Genomic DNA, 20,230 nt, shown 5'->3' with positions numbered 1-20,230 from the left:
GGCACTGCACCTTTATACTCAGTTGTCCGTCCATTCATATCTACTGTAAGCAGTATTTGTGTGTGTTTTCTGTTTCTTGGATGATGTAAAGTCTTGTACAGATTGATAATGATGATGCTACATACAGATTAGTCAAGGACCCGACCCACAGCCTCTGCCAATATCACCGCAGTCAAAGGAGGATCGCTCCAAATCGGCTCCAACTTCACCTTGCGAGCAGGGTATGAATAACCCGTCAGCGTCCAGTGTTTATAACTTAAATTGAACCATTACACCTTAAGCTGTGTGATTTAAATAAAACAGTTACAGCAAGTACACTTCAGTTAAAAATTATATCTGATATATGACTCTTTCTGTGCAGACATGAAGGACATCAGGAAAGCACTTTCGTTTGACCACCGGGGAGAGGAGCTAAAACCAGAAGCTCCTTCTTCTCCAAATGAGGCTGGAGCCGAGGAGACGGGGGAGGGCCGAGAGAATGGGGAAGTGAAGACACTGCAAACCAAAAGAATGAATCTGGAGGATTTCTCTTTTATTAAAGTACTCGGCAAGGGCAGCTTTGGCAAGGTGACACACTCTGAAACTCAACATTCACTTACCAGAATATCTGCCCTGCCATTTTTCTATAGTTTCTTACGCAGTTTTTCCATCTTCTCACAAAATCAATTTTCACTGATTTAACACTATCCAGGTGCATCTCAATAAATTAGAATATCATCAAAAAGTTAATTTATTTCAGTAATTCATTTCAAAAGGTGAAACTCATATACTATAAAGATTCATTACAAACAAATTGATCAATTTCAAGTGTTTAATTTTTTTACATGTTGATGCTTATGGCTAACAGCCAGTGAAAACCAGTGAAAGTCATTATCTCAGAAATTAGAATAATCAACACAAAACACCTGCAAAGGTTTCCTAAGCCTTTAAAACGGTCCCTTAGTCTGTTTCAGTAGGCTACACAATCATGGGGAAGACTGCTGATTTGACAGATGTCCAGAAGGCAGTCATTGACACCCCACTGCTGTATCCAAGCGTATTAATGGAGAGGTCAGTGGAAGGAAAAAGTGTGGTAGAAAAAGGTGCACAAGCAACAGGGATAACCACAGCACTGAAAGGATTGTCAGGAACGGGAAATTCAAAAATGTGGGGGAGATTTACAAGCAGTGGACTCGCTGGACTACTACTGGACTCAGTGCTTCAAGAGCCACCACACACAGATGTGTCCAGGGCATGGGCTACAACTGTCACATTCCTTGTGTCAAGCCACTCCTGACCCAGAGAAAAAGGCAGAACCTTCTTCTGGAGAAAAATGACTGGACTGTTGCTCAGTGATCCAAAGTCTTTTTTTCAGATGAAAGTATATTTTGCATTTCATTTGGAAATCAAGGTCCCAGAGTCTGGAGGAAGAATGGAGAGGCACACAGTCCAAGCTGCTTGAGTCTAGTGTTGGTCCAATGTGTTATATCAAGTTCAAAGTCAGCCATCTATGAGGAAATTTTAGAGTGTTTCATGCTACTCTCTTCTGACAAGCTTTATGGAGTTGCAGATTTCATTGCAGGGTTAGTCCACACTGCCAAAAGTACCAGTACCTGGTTTAATAACTACAGTATCACTGTGCATGATTGGCCAGCAAACTTGCCCGACCTCAGCCCCATAGAGAATCTATAGGGTATTGACAAGAGGAAGATGAGAAACACCAGACCCAACAATGCAGACGAGCTGAAGGCCGCTATCAAAGCAAACTGGGCTTCTATAACACCTCAGCAGTGCCACAGGCTGATCGCCTCCATGCCACGCCACACTGTTGCAGTAATTCATGCAAAAGGAGCCCCGACCCAGTATTGAGTGCAATATACTGTACGCACTTTTCAGTAGGCCAACATATCTGTATTCAAAATCATTTTTTAAAATTGGTCTTATATAATATTTTAATATTCTGAGATAATGACTTTTGGGTTTTCATTGGCTGTAAGCCATAATCATCAATATTCAAAGAAATAAACACTGGAAATAGATCACTCTGTTTGATATGAAACAAAATAATAAACGAGTTTCACTTATTGAATTGAATTACTGAAATAAATCAATTTTTGATGATTTTCTAATGTATTTTGATGTACCTGTTGGTCTGTATGAACAAATTTGTGAACATCCCATCCAGCATTTTTTTCTGAAATCAAGGGTGGTATTTCATTTGATGGAATTACAGCCTTTACTCTTCTGGGAAGGATATTCACATTCTTTACATGTTGAAGCAGTGCTGTGGTTTGATTGCATCCATCCATCCATCCATCCATTATCTGTAACTGCTTATCCAGTTCAGGGTCACGGTGGGTCCAGAGCCTACCTGGAATTATTGGGAGTAAGGCGGGAAGACACCCTGGAGGGGGCGCCAGTCCTTCACAGGGCAACACACACACTCACACATTCATTCACACACTCACATCTACGGACACTTTTTGAGTCACCAATCCACCTACCCACATGTGTGTTTTGGGAGGAAACTGGAGCAACCGGAGGAAACCCATGCGGACACGGGGAGAACACACCACACTCCTCACAGATAGTCACCCCGAGCGGGATTCGAACCCACAACCTCCAGGTCCCTGGAGCTGTGTGACTGCGACACTATCTGCTGCATCACTGTGCTGCCCCTTGAGTGGAGGATTACAAAAGCCACTCCCGAGAATGCAGTTCCTTTACTCAAAAGCCCAATTCCTGGCATGGTTTTACCCTTCTAACTGATGCATGGCATTGAACATGGTGACTTTAGACTTATGTACAGCTGCTTTAGAGCGTCATTCTGTTTGAAGTTATTTTCTAAGGAGGTTATACAAACTGCATGTGCACATTTGAACTGTGTGACTTAACAGTAACTGAATCCACTAATAAGAGTGGTGTGTGTGTCTATGTGTTTATAGGTGATGCTGGCTGAGCTACGAGGCTCAGATGAAGTGTACGCAGTGAAGGTGCTGAAAAAGGATGTGATTCTGCAGGATGATGATGTGGACTGCACTTTAACAGAGAAACGGATCTTAGCTCTGGCCAGAAAACACCCCTATCTGACTCAACTCTTCTGTTGCTTCCAGACCAAGGTATGAGGCAGACCAGATTTATTATTTATCAAATTTATCTGGCTTTTGATTGGTGGATTGGCTGTGCATAATTGTCCACTGTGAGTGAGTGAATGTTACGGCTTGGCACCCTGTAGATGGTGTATTCCTGCATTGTGCCCAAATGAGGGAGTGAGGTAGTGAAGGGGGCAGGGAGTGAGTGAATGCATGAGGTGTTCCACATAAAAAAAAACTGTGTAACATAAAAACAAACACAAATCAGAGGAATAGGATTAGAAGAGCATCACCCTGTCCCTTCCCCCCTTCACCCTGTCCCTTCCCCCCTGCACACTCTCCCTTCCCCCTGCACCTTCTCCCTTCCCTCTGCACCCTCTCCCTTCCCCCCTGCCCCCCTTTTTTGTTTAATGTTATTTATTTATTTGATGTAAATTTAGAAAACAATACAAACATACAACTAATGCCAGGCATAATACAAGTACAAAACAATCAGTAGGTCTGAGATATTTAAGAAATAATTGGAACAAACGGTAACCAAAAAAAAAAAAAATCCTTTCGCACAACTTTAGTAGTACTGACGTCACTCCATTTATGTTGACATTTGCATATTTTACCACTAGGTGGAGACATAACCCACACTATATGACGTTCTGCACTGTAGCGATTGTCTGCTCAGTTCAGGCCCTAGAGAGTCAGAATGACTTCCATGTTCAGATGTTCACACAAACAAACAGCAACTTCAGTTTACTTGTATTTAATTTTCAAGGCTTGCACATCCCTACTATCTCATATTTATGTACATTCTTTCATTCCTTCATTCACTGAACCCATTTTTAGAGGTTTGAGCACACAGTGTTTGACACCCTCTAGTTTGTTAAGATTTTTATTTTTGAAGTTTTTTTTTTTTTCCCAGACAGGCATGTATGCAGTGGGGTGGCACAGTGATACAGCAGGTAGTGTCACAGTCACACAGCTCCAGGGACCTGGAGGTAGTGGGTTCGAGTCCCGCTCTGGGTGACTGTCTGTGAAGAGTGTGGTGTGTTCTCCCTGTGTCTGCGTGGGTTTCCTCCAGGTGCTCTGGTTTCCTGCCACGGTCCAAAAACACACGTTGGTAGGTGGATTGGCGACTCAAAATGTGCGTGTCACCCTGTGAAGAAGAAATTAAGTAGATTGACATAGGGAATACTTTTAACATAGTTAAACACAGTAAGAAACATCACTAAAGCAGTTTATTACATAGTTAGGATCAGCTGGGTTAGTGCAGAATGTGGATTGGCTAGTTCTTCCAAGCTTTGTTAAATGGATACCAATCTCCTGAATGTGAATAAATAAAAGACACACAGGGAACATCTAATGATGAGTAGGCAAAGAACTCTTGAGACCTTTGTATCATGTTAAACAGCAAAACAATGGCACTGGTTATTGTGGGATTTCTCAACACCTACATTATTTTTGGATAATGTAAAAGTTTTAGTAGAAGGCACATCAATTGACAATTAACCAACTTTATAGGGGCGATCCTCAGTAGGTTTCCATCCGCTCAGTCAGATTATAGGGAGAAGAGTAGCCCAGTATCTGAGAATGATTCAAAATCAGCAGCAGGTAAAGTTGTGACATAGAAAACCGCAGGCATTGAACGCACCATCACAATCTTCAATCATGATCATACCAGAAGACTTCATTACTGAAGAAAAGACATGTTGAAACTTGTTTCGAGTTTTGCTACAGAACGCTTGAACATGTCTGAAGATTACCAGGAGATTATAGTATGGTCAGGTTTCACAAAAATGTAACATCTGAGTAAAACCTGCTGTCTTTATAGAAGAAATGCATATTATACTAAAAACACAATATACCCACAGTGAAGGTCAGTGATGGAAGCATCAGAATATAGGGATGTTTCTCTTCTCATGGGCATTAGAATATAGTAACCAAGTAGAAAATATATGGCAGGAGCTGAAGGTCTAGATGCCTGTCTGGAATCTCACAAATGTAAAGATTACCTATGTAGAAACACGAGCCAAAAGCAAACATACACTACTCCAACATGTGATAAATTAATTACTTGTTAAATAAATTAATTAAAGTAAATTTTGCAGGTACTATTTATGGATCACTATGCTACTGTATATTTTTCTGTGTAGTTTTATAATACAGATGCATAGTTACTTTAATAGAAATAGTTTAATTTGAAACATTTGTAATAAGAAACCTCCATCCATTATCTGTAACCGCTTATCCAATTTAGGGTCGCGGGGGTCCAGAGCCTACCTGGAATCATCGGGCGCAAGGCGGGAATACACCCTGGAGGGGACGTCAGTCCTTCACAGGGCAACACAGACACATTCACTCACACCTACGGACACTTTCGAGTCGCCAATCCACCTGCAACGTGTGTTTTTGGACTGTGGGAGGAAACCGGAGCACCCGGAGGAAACCCACGCGGACACGGGGAGAACACACCAACTCCTCACAGACAGTCACCCGGAGCGAGAATCGAACCCACAACCTCCAGGCCCCTGTAGCTGTGTGACTGCGACACTACCTGCTGCGCCACCGTGCCGCCCTTAATAAGAAACCTGTTGGATATTTATTTTCTTCAATAAACATGCAACTGAAGGACACAAAATAAAACGTCATATATTCATGTATATGGCTAGGAATTTAAATATAATTTTTATGTAATGACAGAACAACAGTGCTAATCTCTGCCATTGGAAGAGCCTCAGAAGACCCCATTCATCAAATCCTTCTGCTCAGCAATCTACAGATTAAAATTGGACTGTGAATCAAGTTAGAACTGAGTAACTGAGGCTTAAACTTGACATTTAAATGTAGAGAAACAAGAGAGTCTTCTCTTTAAAATTCTGAGCACTCAGCATCCAGTTTATGGCTTTTATCAAATTCATACATGGTTTAAAGAGAGGAGAGCCCAGGCATCCTTCACCTAGCTTGGCCTGGCCTTTTTGTTTATTTTCTCCCTGGCTCGAACTTGCGGTTGGTCATAATGATGGCGTCCTACTCCCTCTAATTTATTTATTTCTACCGTTTCCCCAAACAAGCCCAAGAACATTGTGTCCTGGTGGCCGAGAGCAAAGGGAGGGAGAGAGCAGAGAAGGGTGGGGCTTTTCGAGGAGGACCAAGGAAAGGAAGGGAAAGGAACTGTGGAAACAGGTCGCAACAAGCGGAAACAGCCAGTTTAAGGATGGAAAAAAGCAGAAGAAAGGGAGTGAGTTTTGTGAGGAGGGCTGGAAGAGGAGACCAGTACTTCTGAGGGCACCAGTCTGTCACAGAGCATCACGTTCACACAGTCACTCATACACTTACCTATGGACACGATCGAAAATCACTACACCTACAATGTGATTGTGGGAAGAAACTGGAGCACCCACAGCGGATGGTTGAGACCCGTGCAAATAAGGACAGGGAAGGATCTGAGGCAGGGATTAAATTCGCAGTAATATAGCCCTGGAGCTTATCAAAACATTGACAAATGTAGTGTAATCACTCAGTCTTTACAGTATAGGGGCAACATTGTGTAGAGACTAATATTTGTTTCCTTCCTAAACTTTTATCTCAGGGTTTTGCTGGATTTTCTCTGCTGTAACTGTACTCTCTAGACTCCTGGCCCCAGACAGCTGAGGCATCACCTGGATTCAAACCCATGATCTCCTGGTGGTACAGCCGATGCTTATATTGGCGCTTCACTGGAGCTTCAAAACTAATGTTGATTATAATGAATAGTTTTAACCACCATGCTTAAATTGCCATACTGACTGATAAACAGTCACCGGTTGTCTATTTATATTTTATAGACATCTTACTAAAATGTCGCTTTATGTTGCTGGTAATTAAAGGTGGGATAGAAGTATTTAATGTTAAATCTCAAATTTAAATGTATTCTTAATAATAAATGGATGCTATAATGGAAGCTATAATATAATAAAGCAAGTAGAGAGACACAGTGTATTGGACATAGATGCTTGAATGGTTAATGGTAGTATGTTTGACTTCTAATTGTATACGGCACGGTGTCACAGGCACACAGCTCCAGGTTGTGGGTTCAAGCCCAGCTCCGGGTGACTGTCTGTGAGGAGTGTGGTGTGTTCTCCCTGTGTCTGCGTGGGTTTCCTCTGGGTGACTGTCTGTGAGGAGTGTGGTGTGTTCTCCCTGTGTCCGTGTGGGTTTCTTCTGGGTGCTCAGGTTTCCTCCCATGGTCCAAAATCACACGTTGGTAGGTGGATTGGCGACTCAAAAGTGTCTGTAGGTGTGAGTGGAATGTATTCTAAACATAACACAACCACATTTTGTTTTGCATTTTTTATAGCAAAATTAAAACCACATTCTTGCTCCGAACCTGTCTCTCACTCTCTCTCTCTCTCTCTCTCTCTCTCTCTCTCTCTCTCTCTCTCTCTCTCTCTCTCTCTCTTTCTCTCTCTCTCTCTCTTTCTCTCTCTCTCTCTTTCTCTCTCTCTCTCTCTCTCTCTCTCTCCAAACACCCATTGCGTTCATTGTTCTTAGTCTGTTGTAATGGGCACATTATCCTTGTCTTTGCTCTGTGCTGCTAAAACAGGCGATTGTTGGAGACCTTGCATCATGAGTTGCTGATCCTTATCAGCCCTGATGGGTATTCCATATGCTGTTTGTTTTCTTTTCCCCACCACACACCCTTACACACACACATTGCATTAGCCCACTTGGAACAAATGTTCCATGCAGCATCTCTTTGTTACTTTGCCACTTCTGTGCCACTATTTTACGATTTTAAACAGTTCTCAACTTTCTTACTCCCTCTGTTGGTCTTGTCTTCACACACTAAGGCATACACATCCACCCCATGCTATGGGTCTGCTAATGCTAATGCACATGCTAATGACTTTACTCAAGCCGTGTGTGCTTGGCTGGTTTAGTGTACGTTATTTGGATATTATGATAGATGCCGGCAATGTGGCAAGAACCCAATTTAATTCCAAATTCTCCTCAAAAAAGCTCCAAAGGTGCTGTTGCCTACAAAACACATGAGATTATTTACTAAGGCATTATAGGTCTGAGTACGAGATGTGTGTCTGGGCACTGATCGTCCTCTTGTGCACTTGTACATTTCCCACCAAAGTGTGCTGGACTATCTCCATCACTCTCTGTCCTAATCAGATCTCATTGAATGAATGCAGGTGAGCAGACGTGTGCTCCCCTCTCTTTTTTTGTTCCTTCGCTCTTTCCCTCCACCTCTCTCTCTCATCAGCTCTTTGTCACCCCACACGTAGCATGCCGGGCTGACCTCTTGTTGACATTGCTCGTTCCCTCGCTCCATTTCATGTTCCTTCTCTGTCTAATTTGCCATCATGCACTGCCAGTGTCTCGGCTGCCTGGACTTGCTCTCCACAGCCAAAGCACACAACTTTTCTGTTCCCTTATCCAATATGGACTCCCATCAGGGGCTGAGCCACACTCATTCTGCTTACTGTCAATGCAGGAGTAGTCACTATATTCTATGACTTGCCTGTGTCATCTATTTTACTGTAAGCTGTAGTGTGTTTTAAGTGTGTTTTGATTCACTTTTGACAGAATGAGTAAAGGAAGATAGAAAGGGAAAGAAAGGCTGTAGTAAATCACAAAATAAATGCAGAAAGAAAAAGAACAAAAGGGAAAAATGTATAGGAAAAGAATGAGATTGAACTGGTCAAGAATCAATTTTTTCTATGCTGTCCAATGTACTCAAAGATTTTGCTAACAGCAAAGTTCAAAGGCATCAGTACACAAAGGCATCAGTACATGTATGGAGCTATATTAGGGCCAAAGGAAAAATCTGAAACTGAAAGTTCAAATCTTGAGATTGAATTTTTCAGCTGTAGATTTTATGTTTTCAGATTCAGGTCTTCAGATTTTTTTTAGTTTCGTATCTATTTTTTTGGTCACAGATCTTATTTTCACTTTCAAATCCTTTCTTTTTTCACTTTCGGATCCTTGTTTTTCAGTTTCTGAGTTTTGGACCTGATCTACAGTGGGAGGCGGGACATCAGCGGAGAGGGGTGTGGTATAATGACTGACAGCGTAGCAATGAAGGCGGAGGAGCTTCCTCACTACTGACTATGAGAAATATATCTGAACACTCACGTTATGCACAATGTTCCGTTTAAAACATTGACTGTAGTGACAAATTCCTTTATAGTGAGCTCTTTTAGACAACATTCAGCACCAATCGCAGTAAAGGAGCTATAAACTCAGAGTGCATAGTTCCAGAGCCACACTAGTTTCCCAGCATTTTGCTGGCGATGGCACCCGCTCCATCAGGACAAAGCTGCAGCGAGCCGGTGACTAATCGGAATAAGCTCCTTATTCCCCAGGTTCTTAGTCTGATATTCCATTCCACCTTAAATGTTTCTTTAAATTAAACTGTTTCTGTGATCTATGATCGAAAAAAAGATATGAAACTAAAAAAATAAGATCTGAATCTGAATATAAAATCTGCAACTGAAAAATATTAGGCTTCAAATATCAAAATATATAGGAAAGTGAAAAATCAAAATAATTTTAATAATTGTATCAAAATTCTATTTAACTGAAAAAAAATCATATTTTAATTTTGAATGCACTGTATTTTTCAAAGTTCAATCCCAAGATTTGAACTTTCAGTTTCAACAAAACTTTTGACCCTAATATAGCTCCATATACCTGTCCCACATTTTTGTCATTCAGCTTTCACATTTAAAAAAATAGGTTCTGATCTAATTTCATTCTGTGTCATATTCCTTATCAACTGGATTATTTATTATTTATAATTGGTTGTTTATATAATGATGATTCCTATTGTTGCCTTTGTTTACTTCAGCTACTCGGCTATTTCTCTTTTTTTCAAAGAACTATATTTGTATGGAGGGCAGCACATTGACGCCAATAGGTAGTTTCGCTGTCACAGAGCTCCAGGTTTTGAAGATGAGTTTGAGCCCCACCTCGCGTTCATGACTGTGAAGAGTATTCTCCCAACATCTGCATGTGTTTCCTCCAGGTTCTCAGATTCCTCTCACAGTCCAACAAAAGTAAAGAGAAATTAGGCAAGCATAGTTTAGCCGAACCGCCATTAGCCATATAGCCATTGCCACAGAGTTTTTTTGGCATTTCAAAAAAGGGAAAGCCCAAAATGCATACCCTTGTCATTGGAAGGTCTGGAGAAGCTTTGGTGCTTCATATCAATGTCTTTGTTTACAATAATAACTATAAATATATAAAATTATTTTATTACTTATTTTTGAACATTTCTAAAACCAAGCACCTTGACATTGTATCAACAAAATAATCTACACTTGATAAAGGAACAGGGCTCTCGCTGGAACTAGATATTTATTACTGACTTACATTTCTATAAGGGTCTGACTGATAAAATGGTGCTGTAACACTCACAGCCTCGTTTATTTTGAGTAACACCTCGCTCTGGTGTCCTTTAATAATCCGGAGATTTTGTTAGTTTTCGTTTAAACATAAAGGTGTGCACATGTAATTTACTCGTCAGAAAGTCAGTAACGGTGAGGTGTGTCCATGTATTTGTGTCATTATAGGGACAGACAAGATGACTTTCTGTTTGTTAAATATTTAGTATAAAACAAAATGGTGTGTCACAGAAACATTCTCCAAACATAAAGAAGAGACTATGATAAATATTACCTCAACAACATTCAACATATTTCTGTTCGAGGGTGGACGGTGGACCTACAGCGCTGAAACTGCCTAAGTGTGTCCTGATTCAGTTCTCAACTCTCTGACCCCTTGAACAGTTGAACATGCAGTTTTTTAGGTCCCAAATAGAGCACTTGTCCAGGGAAAAAAGGATCTCTGTTCACCGCCGAACTGGAGTGTGAAATGTGGCTGAACTAAAAACAGATGGTGTAGGGGCGCCACCTTAAGTTTCTCTCTGTGAAATACGGCTAAATTAACAGTTTCAACTTTACGTGTCAGTCAGTCAGTCAGTAACCACATATGCCTCTTCTAGGCCGGTCCGGAAAAAACACACATTGTACACAGTAAATTCACCAGTGTTAAATCAACACTATTAGTGTTAAATTAACACTGTTAGTGTAGTAATTTTACACTCTCAGTGTTAAGTTAACACTAATAGTGTTGATTTAACACTGGAGAATTTGCTGTGTAGGTGGATTGGCCATGCAGAAGTGTCCATAGGTGTGAGTGACTGTCCATAGGTGTGTGTAGTGCCCTGTGAAGAAGTGGCACCCCATCCAAGGCCTTTTACCTAGTGATTCCGGAAAGCTGAAGAGCCCAATATGTGAGTGAGAGTGCATGCAGTGCATATTGATTGAAAGGGGATTAGTGAACTATGAAAGTCCTAGGTAATGACTTGTAGAAGAACTGGTTGCTGTAAAAGAGAAAGAGACCTTTCAGTGAAGACTTAGTAAATTAAAGTTTGGTTAAACTTTTCATAGTCTGATGTGCTCTTATTGACTCACAATTGACATTAAAGTGATTTGATGAAGCTCTAAGTTCTCTCAGACTCCTAAGGATGCACAAGTCTGGACAACTTATGGGACACATAGGAATTGTGTTCTTACAAACAAACTTGGTCTATAAGCAAATGTGAACACAATTTGCAAGCAGTTTTTTTATTTTAAAATGGAATGGAGCAAAAAAAAATGGAATAGTGAGAAGGGGAGGAAGTGAATCAGGGGAAATATACTTTCACCTGCCTGTGTAAACTTTCATTCCTCACTCCTAATACAAATATAACACACCAGCTTGCATTGTTTTGCAAGAATAGTTACAAAATGGGTATTTAAGGATTTAAATGTCATTTTATGGGCGGCACGGTGGCGCAGCAGGTAGTGTCGCAGTCACACAGCTCCAGGGGCCTGGAGGTTGTGGGTTCGATTCCTGCTCCGGGTGACTGTCTGTGAGGAGTTGGTGTGTTCTCCCTGTATCCGCGTGGGTTTCCTCCGGGTGCTCCGGTTTCCTCCCACAGTCCAAAAACACACGTTGCAGGTGGATTGGCGACTCGAAAGTGAATGTGTGTGTGTCTGTGTTGCCCTGTGAAGGACTGGCGTCCCCTCCAGGATGTATTCCCACCTTGCGCCCAATGATTCCAGGTAGGCTCTGGACCCCGCGCGACCCTAAATTGGATAAGCGGTTACAGATAATGGATGGATGTCATTTTATTCAAGATACATAAAAGGCAGTAGGAAGACTGGCAAATCTGTTAGATAAAGAAGCCTTTTTGTCTAGAGGACACAAGGAAACAGCAGTGTGGAAGTACTATGTCAAACACTGAAAATACACAGATATATAAATATAGCTGCGGCCAACAATGTGGGGTCACTACAGGGTCCTGTCAGTGGATGTACAACAGGAAAGCAAATAGGATCTCTTTGTTAAGCCATGGTATATGCGTTATGGGGAATGACCATTAAAGACCCTCTTTTATTATCATTGTAAGCATTAGTGAACCTTTAATGTAAAATTCACAAATGATGACCATGTTTGGCTCACAGTGTATGCTATATGGCATTAATATAGATATAAGGTTTTAGAAATAAAAGCAGTCCATGATTTTATCAGACTTAAATAGAATGTGAAAGTGACAAGGTATTATAAGCAGGTTACAGCATCTCATGCGGAGACTGATTGTTGGCAAATACAAAAGCATACGTGCCAACCTCGGAACCAGTAGGATGAGAATTCTATTTCAAAACAAGATTAAAACATTTGCTTTTGTTTACGCTCTTATAAGTTAACACTACATAAGTCAATACAAATGAAAGTGATGTTACAGTACTACTTTTTACATTTATTTCCAGCACATTCTGCCACTGATATTCACTGCTATCCAAAAGTCTGAAATAACTTCCAATTATTAGAATATTAGCCATTTTTATTCATCTACTGAGCAGTGCATATGTAAAAATATATATGTATCTTTTTCAGAAGGGATTAAGGCTTTCTTACAATCCCAATTCCAATGAAGTTGGGACATTATGTAAAACATAAATAAATGTTATTTATTTATGTAAATAAATAAACAGAATGCGATGATTTGCAAATCCTTTATAACCTCAATTCAATTGAATACTCTGCAAAGACAATATATGTAATGTTCAAACATTGTTTTTTTGCAAATATTCCCTCGTTTTGGATTTGTGGCCCACAACACGTTCCAAAGGAGTTGGGACAGTGGCAACAGAACACTTGGAAATTTGAGGAATGCTCAAAAACACCTCTTTGGAACATTCCACAGGTGAAGAGGTTAATTGGAAACAGGTGAGTGTCATGACTGTGTATAAAGGGAGCATCCCCGAAGGGCTCAGTCGTTCATAACAAGGTTCACTTTGTGAACAACTGGGTGAGCAAATCGTCCAACGATTTAAGAACAATGTTTCTCAACGTACAATTGCAAGGAATTTAGGGATTTCATCATCTACAGTCCATAATATCATCAAAAGTTTCACAGAATCTGGAGAAATTTCTGCAAGTAAGCAGCAAGGCTGAAAACCAACATTGAATGCCTGTGATCTTCAATCCCTCACTGCATTAAATACCGACATCATTCTGTAACGGATATTACCACATGGGCTCAGGAACACTTCAGAAAACCATTGTCAGTGAACACAGTTCATCGCTTCATCTACAAGAGCAAGTTAAAACTCTACCATGCAAAGCCAAATCCATATATCCACAACACCCACAAATGCAGCCGGCTTCTCTAGGCCCGAGCTCATCTGAGATGGACTGACGTAAGTGGAAAAGTGTCCTGTGGTCTGACGAGTCCACATTTCACATTGTTTTTGGAAATCATGGACGTCGTGTCCTCCGGGCCTAAGAGGAAAAGGACTCTCCGGATTGTTTTCAGCGCAAAGCTCAAAAGCCAGAATCTCTGATGGTGTGGGGATGTGTTAGTGCCCACAGCATGGGTAACTTGCACATCTGTGAAGGCACCAATAATGCTGAAAGGTACACACAGGTTTTTGAGTAACATATGCAGCCATCCAAGCAACGTCTTTTTCAGGGATGTCCCTGCTTATTTCAGCAAGACAATGCCAAGCCACATTCTGCACGTGTTACAACAGTGTGGCTTCATAGTAAGAGTGGGGGTACTAGACTGGCCTGTCTGCAGTCCAGACCTGTCACAAAATACGACGGACTGTTCAGCAACTGAAGTTGTACATCAGGCAAGAATGGGAAAGAATTCCATCTACAAAGCTTCAACAATTAGTGTCCTCAGTTCCCAAATGCTTATTGAGTGTTGTTAAAAGGAAAGGTGATCACAGGGGTAAACATGGCCCTGTCCCAACTTTTTTCGAAGGTGTTGCAGGCCTCAAATTCAAAATGAGTGAATATTTGCAAAAAACACAGTAAAGTTTATCACTTTGAACATTAAATATCTTACCTTTCTAGTGTATTTAACTGAATATAGGTTGAAAAGGATTTGCAAATCATCGTATTCTTTTTTTATTTATGTTTAACACAACATACCAACTTAATTGGAATTGGGGTTGTATATTATGACAATGACAGCATGTCAGGTGACCTCACTAGAGAGTGAAAATGAACATATGGATATTCATTGTAATATAAATTAAAGTTTTTTTTTAAATCCCCAACATTGTCACTGCAATTTCCACCCATAGGTGAGGACTCCCCCAATTTCACATAATGCCATCAGTCTGAGAATACTCCATGTTAAACCAGCTAATATATATTTTTTTGGAGTGCCACTAATACAACACTGGGAAAGCCCAACACGCTTGGATGAGCATGTTGCCTGTCCAGATTTGTTATGTTAGCTAACAGATGCACCCGCTGAACAGTTGCAGACTTGTGATGAGGGAAGTTGGGCCATCCTAACCTCAAAACAACAAGGCCAGCTGTGTTCTCTTGGAGTCCCAGCCTTTTGAACGGTAGTGTATATTTAAAGCTATAATGAAGGCTCCACTTATACCTGTTTGTTTTGAGTCTATTCCCACTCTGTACTTCAGAGTACAGGTGATGGATTGTTATTTCTCTCTTTCTCTGGCTTGTCCATGAAGCTTGACAACACTTGGATCTGTCCCAGATGGTTTGGCAGCCCTCCTGCTTCTTGATTTTCTGTTGTTACTCTCTTCATTGCAGGCTGGACTGGAGCTCTTCGGCAGCAGTGCACAGGGCCAGCCCTGCTAGCCACCATCAGAAAGTAAAACTAAAACCATAACACAGCAGAATGCATATGCCAATTTAGAGGTGCAGATCTTGTACTCATTAGTAGATAAATTACATGTTACATAAATTGCATGTTTAGTTTTCAGGACACCAAACAACTTCAAGCACAAATATGGACCTCTCATAACTATGTGCGCTGTAATTTCTTGTTCTGTGTGTTTTCCTGGTTGGTTGTCTTTGTAGTAATGGGGTGGAATTTGCATCTTAGGAATGCTACTCTACTCCTGGCCCTCACTCCAGCTTGTTTTTTTTTTGGGAAGGAGAGAAACTTCTTAAAAATTGTCTTTTAAAGTTTTATATCTGTAAGTGTGATACAGTGAGGCATACTGTATATACGTGTACATAAAATAGCTTATAGTTTTTCTGAACTTATGCGTACTAATAGGGAGTTTGTCCCAGTTTGCTGCAGGTTTTAATCCTCTGGGGTGGTTTACCCAAGATGTTGGAACATGGCTGTAAGCATTTGATGGCAGTTGGTTATTTGAACATTAATGAAGTCGGTTACTGACTTTAGATAATTCAGAAAAGCCACAACCACTTGTTCCAAACAAATTTAATGGTGCTCCATCAGTCCAAAGAGCACAGTTACACTGCAAGGTCCACAGTCCAATGCCTCTTCTATGGGGAGTATTTTTAGTCTTCTTTTTTATTTCTTCTATTTTACTGTTTTTAAAAAAGGGCTTTTGCGTGTTACTTATGCTACCTGTAAAGATCCCAAATATTTGTGCATGTCTGTACATGAACGCTTGCACACGTATATATGAGTGCACACATATATGTATGCATGCTATCATGGCACTGTCACAACATGACTGTATGTCTTTATCTACATAAAATGTCTCATCTTTACTCTAGCTGTGGAAAAATGTAATTAAATTCCAAATGTGAGACATACATTCTGCAGAATGTCTTATTACTCTTTGCAAGATGACTTCCAAAACTGTTATTTAAAACAAGTCTCAGCCAAGGCTACAGCAACACTATTATTGCCCAAGGAGTGTGTGGCTAACTTTCCTCAATCAGAGTATATTAAGGTATATAATACAGTACTGAAAGTATAATATATAAGTGATATAAACAGCACGTAAGTATACAGTATATATTTGTTAAATCTTCTTGCAAAATAACTAAAGGATGTATTATTTATTATCATGGTTAAGAGTAAAATACATTATGAAAATTATATGATGTTGTTCCTCTTTTGCCCTTTTTTCCACACCACTGTAGTGTTTGGCATTTTCTGCTTCTTTTCTAAATCTCAAATTCTGTTTGCAGATTTCTTTCATTGTTGTCTGTATCCTTTCCTCTGCAACTGCATTTTTTTAACAGCTACACATCTTTTCAGACCCTTGGTGCAATGCTTTCTCACAATGGAAGGCAAGCCAGAGACACCTGTGGCTTTTTTCAGATCTGAGCAAGAGTGGAACATGATTTCTCTTGTTTTTCAAAGATGAAAGCTTTAAGTATTGTTTATCTGATGGTGACAGTTTAGGTGGTCCACCAGGTTTTTCTTCAACTCAGGAGTTGAAGTTTCTGTATGCTTTTGAACAGTTTTTTTTTATTTCAAATTTGGAAAACTCAAATTTCTTTTCACTTTCCCTTTCCTTAATGATCTGCTCAGAAATATGTCCTGAGTATTGCCTGTGTTTGAGTTGTGTATTAATGAAAGGTGTATGTGGCTCAGTAATGTTGTTTGCTTTAACATTCTTGCAGCAGTTAGAGGACACTTCATTGATTGGCTTTGTTTAAATTAATCAAAGGTTTTAACCTTCCCACATCATGTTGCTGTCCAAAGAAAAAATTATCTTTGTATCTTTAATAGTAACTTTGCAGGAGAAGGATAAAAACTTCTTAACTTTGGTTGGTTAGGCTTTCAAAGCAAATGTAAAAAGACTTTGTTGCATTTCTATGGGTCCATTCATCATAAAATTTATACCCAATGTGAATGATAGCTACTGTGTTCAAATGATGTAGTAAACTAAAAATTAAATGGAAACAAAAATGGAAATAAATGTTGTTCAGTGGACAGGGACAATCAATAATCAATAACAATGCAGTGTGGCATAACGTGCGTTAAACAATATCCTTGGAAAACGTTTACAGTGATGAGTTGTTTTTATAAAAGTGCCAAGTTTCTAAATTCACATCCTGGGCAAGACCCAGTCTTCAGGTGTTGCCTAAACATCTGTGTCCATCTCTGGCCATGCTACATTTAGCTCCAAAACTTTCTTCTTTTTTTTTTCCACTAAGCTTTCCTCCCAGAACAGATTGTTCCCAAACAGAGCTTTTTATGTAGTGCATCAGCATGTTAAGGCCTGAAACAGTCTGAACAACTCAATTAAGAGCTTTGTCATCAGAGAGTGAGAAATGTAGTGTGTGGGCCTAGCTCTGTGTAAAGAGAGGTCCATCAGGCCTGTGTTTGTTGTACTTTTTGGAAAGCGGGAGACATTTCTTCTGCAGTGGCGAGTTCCATAAAGCACCCTCTCAGAGTGTGACGTGTGACAGCTTCTTGGCAAACAGTGAAACATTGGTGTGTTTTGTTTTTTTTTTTCTTTGCAAAGTGCTTAGAAATCATTGGTGACTGTTGAAGCTGGGTCTATGTGTTTGTGTATGTGAGTATTACATTACTCCATACACATCCAAAGCAAATTCAGTGTCATCGGTTTTATCATGGCTCTCCAGAACTGTACATTCCCAAGCATCTTAGAACATGCATTATCACAGCCTCATCTCCTGCATGAACTGTATTTTACTGTGTTAAAAAAAATAAGAAATTCCTTAATAAATGAATGGAAAAACATAAACAGTGCTGAGGTTTTCAGACAGGTTTACTGCATGATACAATGTAATGATTTACATTTAACAGTTCTTTTAATAAAGCGTTAATCAGATCCTGTTGACTTTGATTCTGGATGGCAACTTCACATAATTTGCTCTAAACTGTCCAACCCCATGCGCAGATTATTACTGACCCTCTGCTTGACAAAAGATAAAATTCTTCCACACAGCCGATTTAAGATTTCCATTTCAAAGATGGATTTATATTCCTGAGTTATGTTTAAATACAGGAAGCAAGCATCAAAGATGGATTTATTATACTACAACTCAGTATCCAATTGATAACACAGATGTAAATTTTTTAGCACCAAGTTTAAAATAACTAAACCATGCTTAAAAGTTTTATCCCAACTTGAACTTATTTCCGGTGCTGGTTCTGACTTGGTTGAATCAAAGAGGATTCATATGTACCACTTAATACGGCTGCAGGGCTCAGAGTTGAGTCCAGGTTTTGAGACTAGGTTTTCAAAACGGTCAGTTATTTATTTTAGCACAAAAAAAGCACTTTGCAAGCTTAATCAGGTCACAGTATTGATATGTTGATATGTCTGAGACTCTTTATAATTGTCAAGCCAGCGACTGGCACCTTTTTTCCCTTAGTGTAATTTAATTTCTCATATGTTTATATTACTCAGTTTAAATCTATATATTTATAACTAGGTATTTAATTTACATATTTTAACAGTATCAAAAAAACATAAAAGCTATATAAGAATCTGTTTGCTTTTCACGTTCTCTTAAAAACATGTATATATAAATTCATATGAATTTTCATTTTGATTTTGAAAATCTTACATTGCCATTTTACATGCTGCAATTTCAATTTTAGTTTGAGACTGAAATGCTTCCATAAATTTGAATCAGATATAGGTTATCATAAGACTTTTTTTTTTTTATCCTTCCTGACAGACTTGTATACAATATAAAGCATGTCAGCCAAGCATGTGGGTATGCAGCTGTGATCATATTTTAATTATGAAATGCAAGAGTTCATTTTAAAGGAAATTTGTAGAAGAAAACCCATTACATTGCTACCCCTCGTTTCTAGTAGGATTTACTGTAATTAGTACTTCTTTTAATAAAACTGTTCCTTGTCCCATTTTTCTTTCATTTTTCATTTGCTGTGAGACATGTACAGTGCAGGCTCTTGCTCTGCAGAAGACTAAATGATGATTGATTTTATATGAAGCAGATTAATCTTAATGTACAGCTTAGCTTTGTTTATTGCCATCTTTAAAAAGACATACACAAACCGGCTTGTAATTCATATGCACTCCCTACAGGAAGAGAGTTTGGGTATGTTACATTCTATTTGGTTCTTTGACATCTGGGTGAAAAGTAGAGTGATTATGCTGTGAGCTGCCTGTGCGTCCTCGTGTGGCAGACATAGGCGCCTATGTGTGTGTACATAACTAAAGAGAAAGGGTATGTTAAATTGAACACACTGTGGCTTTTGGTTAAATATTGCTCCTGTTTATGAGTGCTTCTTTATATGGGTATGTGCATGTATGTACATATACACAGCACAGACCACCGGGCTGAATAAACACCTTCAGTTGGTATGTGCATGTGTTTTTGGAAGCTGTGCACTTATTTGCAATGTGTAGTGCTTAGTGCTGGAATTAAGGATAAACATTCTTGACAATTGTCCAGAGCCATGCATAATACACAGGTTTTTTTCCTCACAATTTCCTGTTCTTATCAGCATCACAGAGCTTTGCATTTGTTAAGCAAGTGCACATTTTTCTAATCTCAAAAAGGGGAACAGCAATTACTTAAACCTTTAAGTATAATAGACCACAACTGAAGGTAAATCAGGTGGCCTGGCATTGATATTAAGCTTTAAACACTCTGTAAAAATATATTAGGTTTCCAGTTTGTTCAAGAAAAAAACATATATATATTTTTTTCTGCACTTGGAAGTAGTTTTCATGGTTTCTGTAGTTTTTTTTAATATGATGAAGAATAGAAGTTTTTCTTCAAAATGGAGGGTGTGCACACCCACAAACTACTAATGTGATCCATCAAAATCCCAATCTGCCACACACTACGCCCCAGCTTGTTGGGTCTTGGCGGTTTATCTGGAGATCGAGTCTTTTCTCTTGTACGGCGCAGGGATGCCAGTA

General features: G+C 39.6%; 1 protein-coding gene across 2 annotated transcripts in view; it reads left to right on the top strand.

Moving 5' to 3' along the window:
• Nucleotides 1–20,230, top strand: part of prkceb (protein kinase C, epsilon b) — a 121,797-nt gene that overhangs the window by 76,105 nt on the left and 25,462 nt on the right. For both annotated transcript variants that reach the window (XM_066678348.1, XM_066678347.1), the window contains exons 8-10: nucleotides 128–221; nucleotides 362–567; nucleotides 2,925–3,098. In XM_066678348.1, coding sequence (XP_066534445.1) covers nucleotides 128–221; nucleotides 362–567; nucleotides 2,925–3,098 — 474 coding nt within the window. The remainder of the gene's footprint in view (nucleotides 1–127; nucleotides 222–361; nucleotides 568–2,924; nucleotides 3,099–20,230) is intronic.

The sequence above is a fragment of the Hoplias malabaricus genome, chromosome 8, assembly GCF_029633855.1.
Source record: "Hoplias malabaricus isolate fHopMal1 chromosome 8, fHopMal1.hap1, whole genome shotgun sequence".
In the NCBI taxonomy this organism is placed as follows: domain Eukaryota; kingdom Metazoa; phylum Chordata; class Actinopteri; order Characiformes; family Erythrinidae; genus Hoplias; species Hoplias malabaricus.
This window is presented reverse-complemented; position numbering and strand designations above follow the sequence as displayed.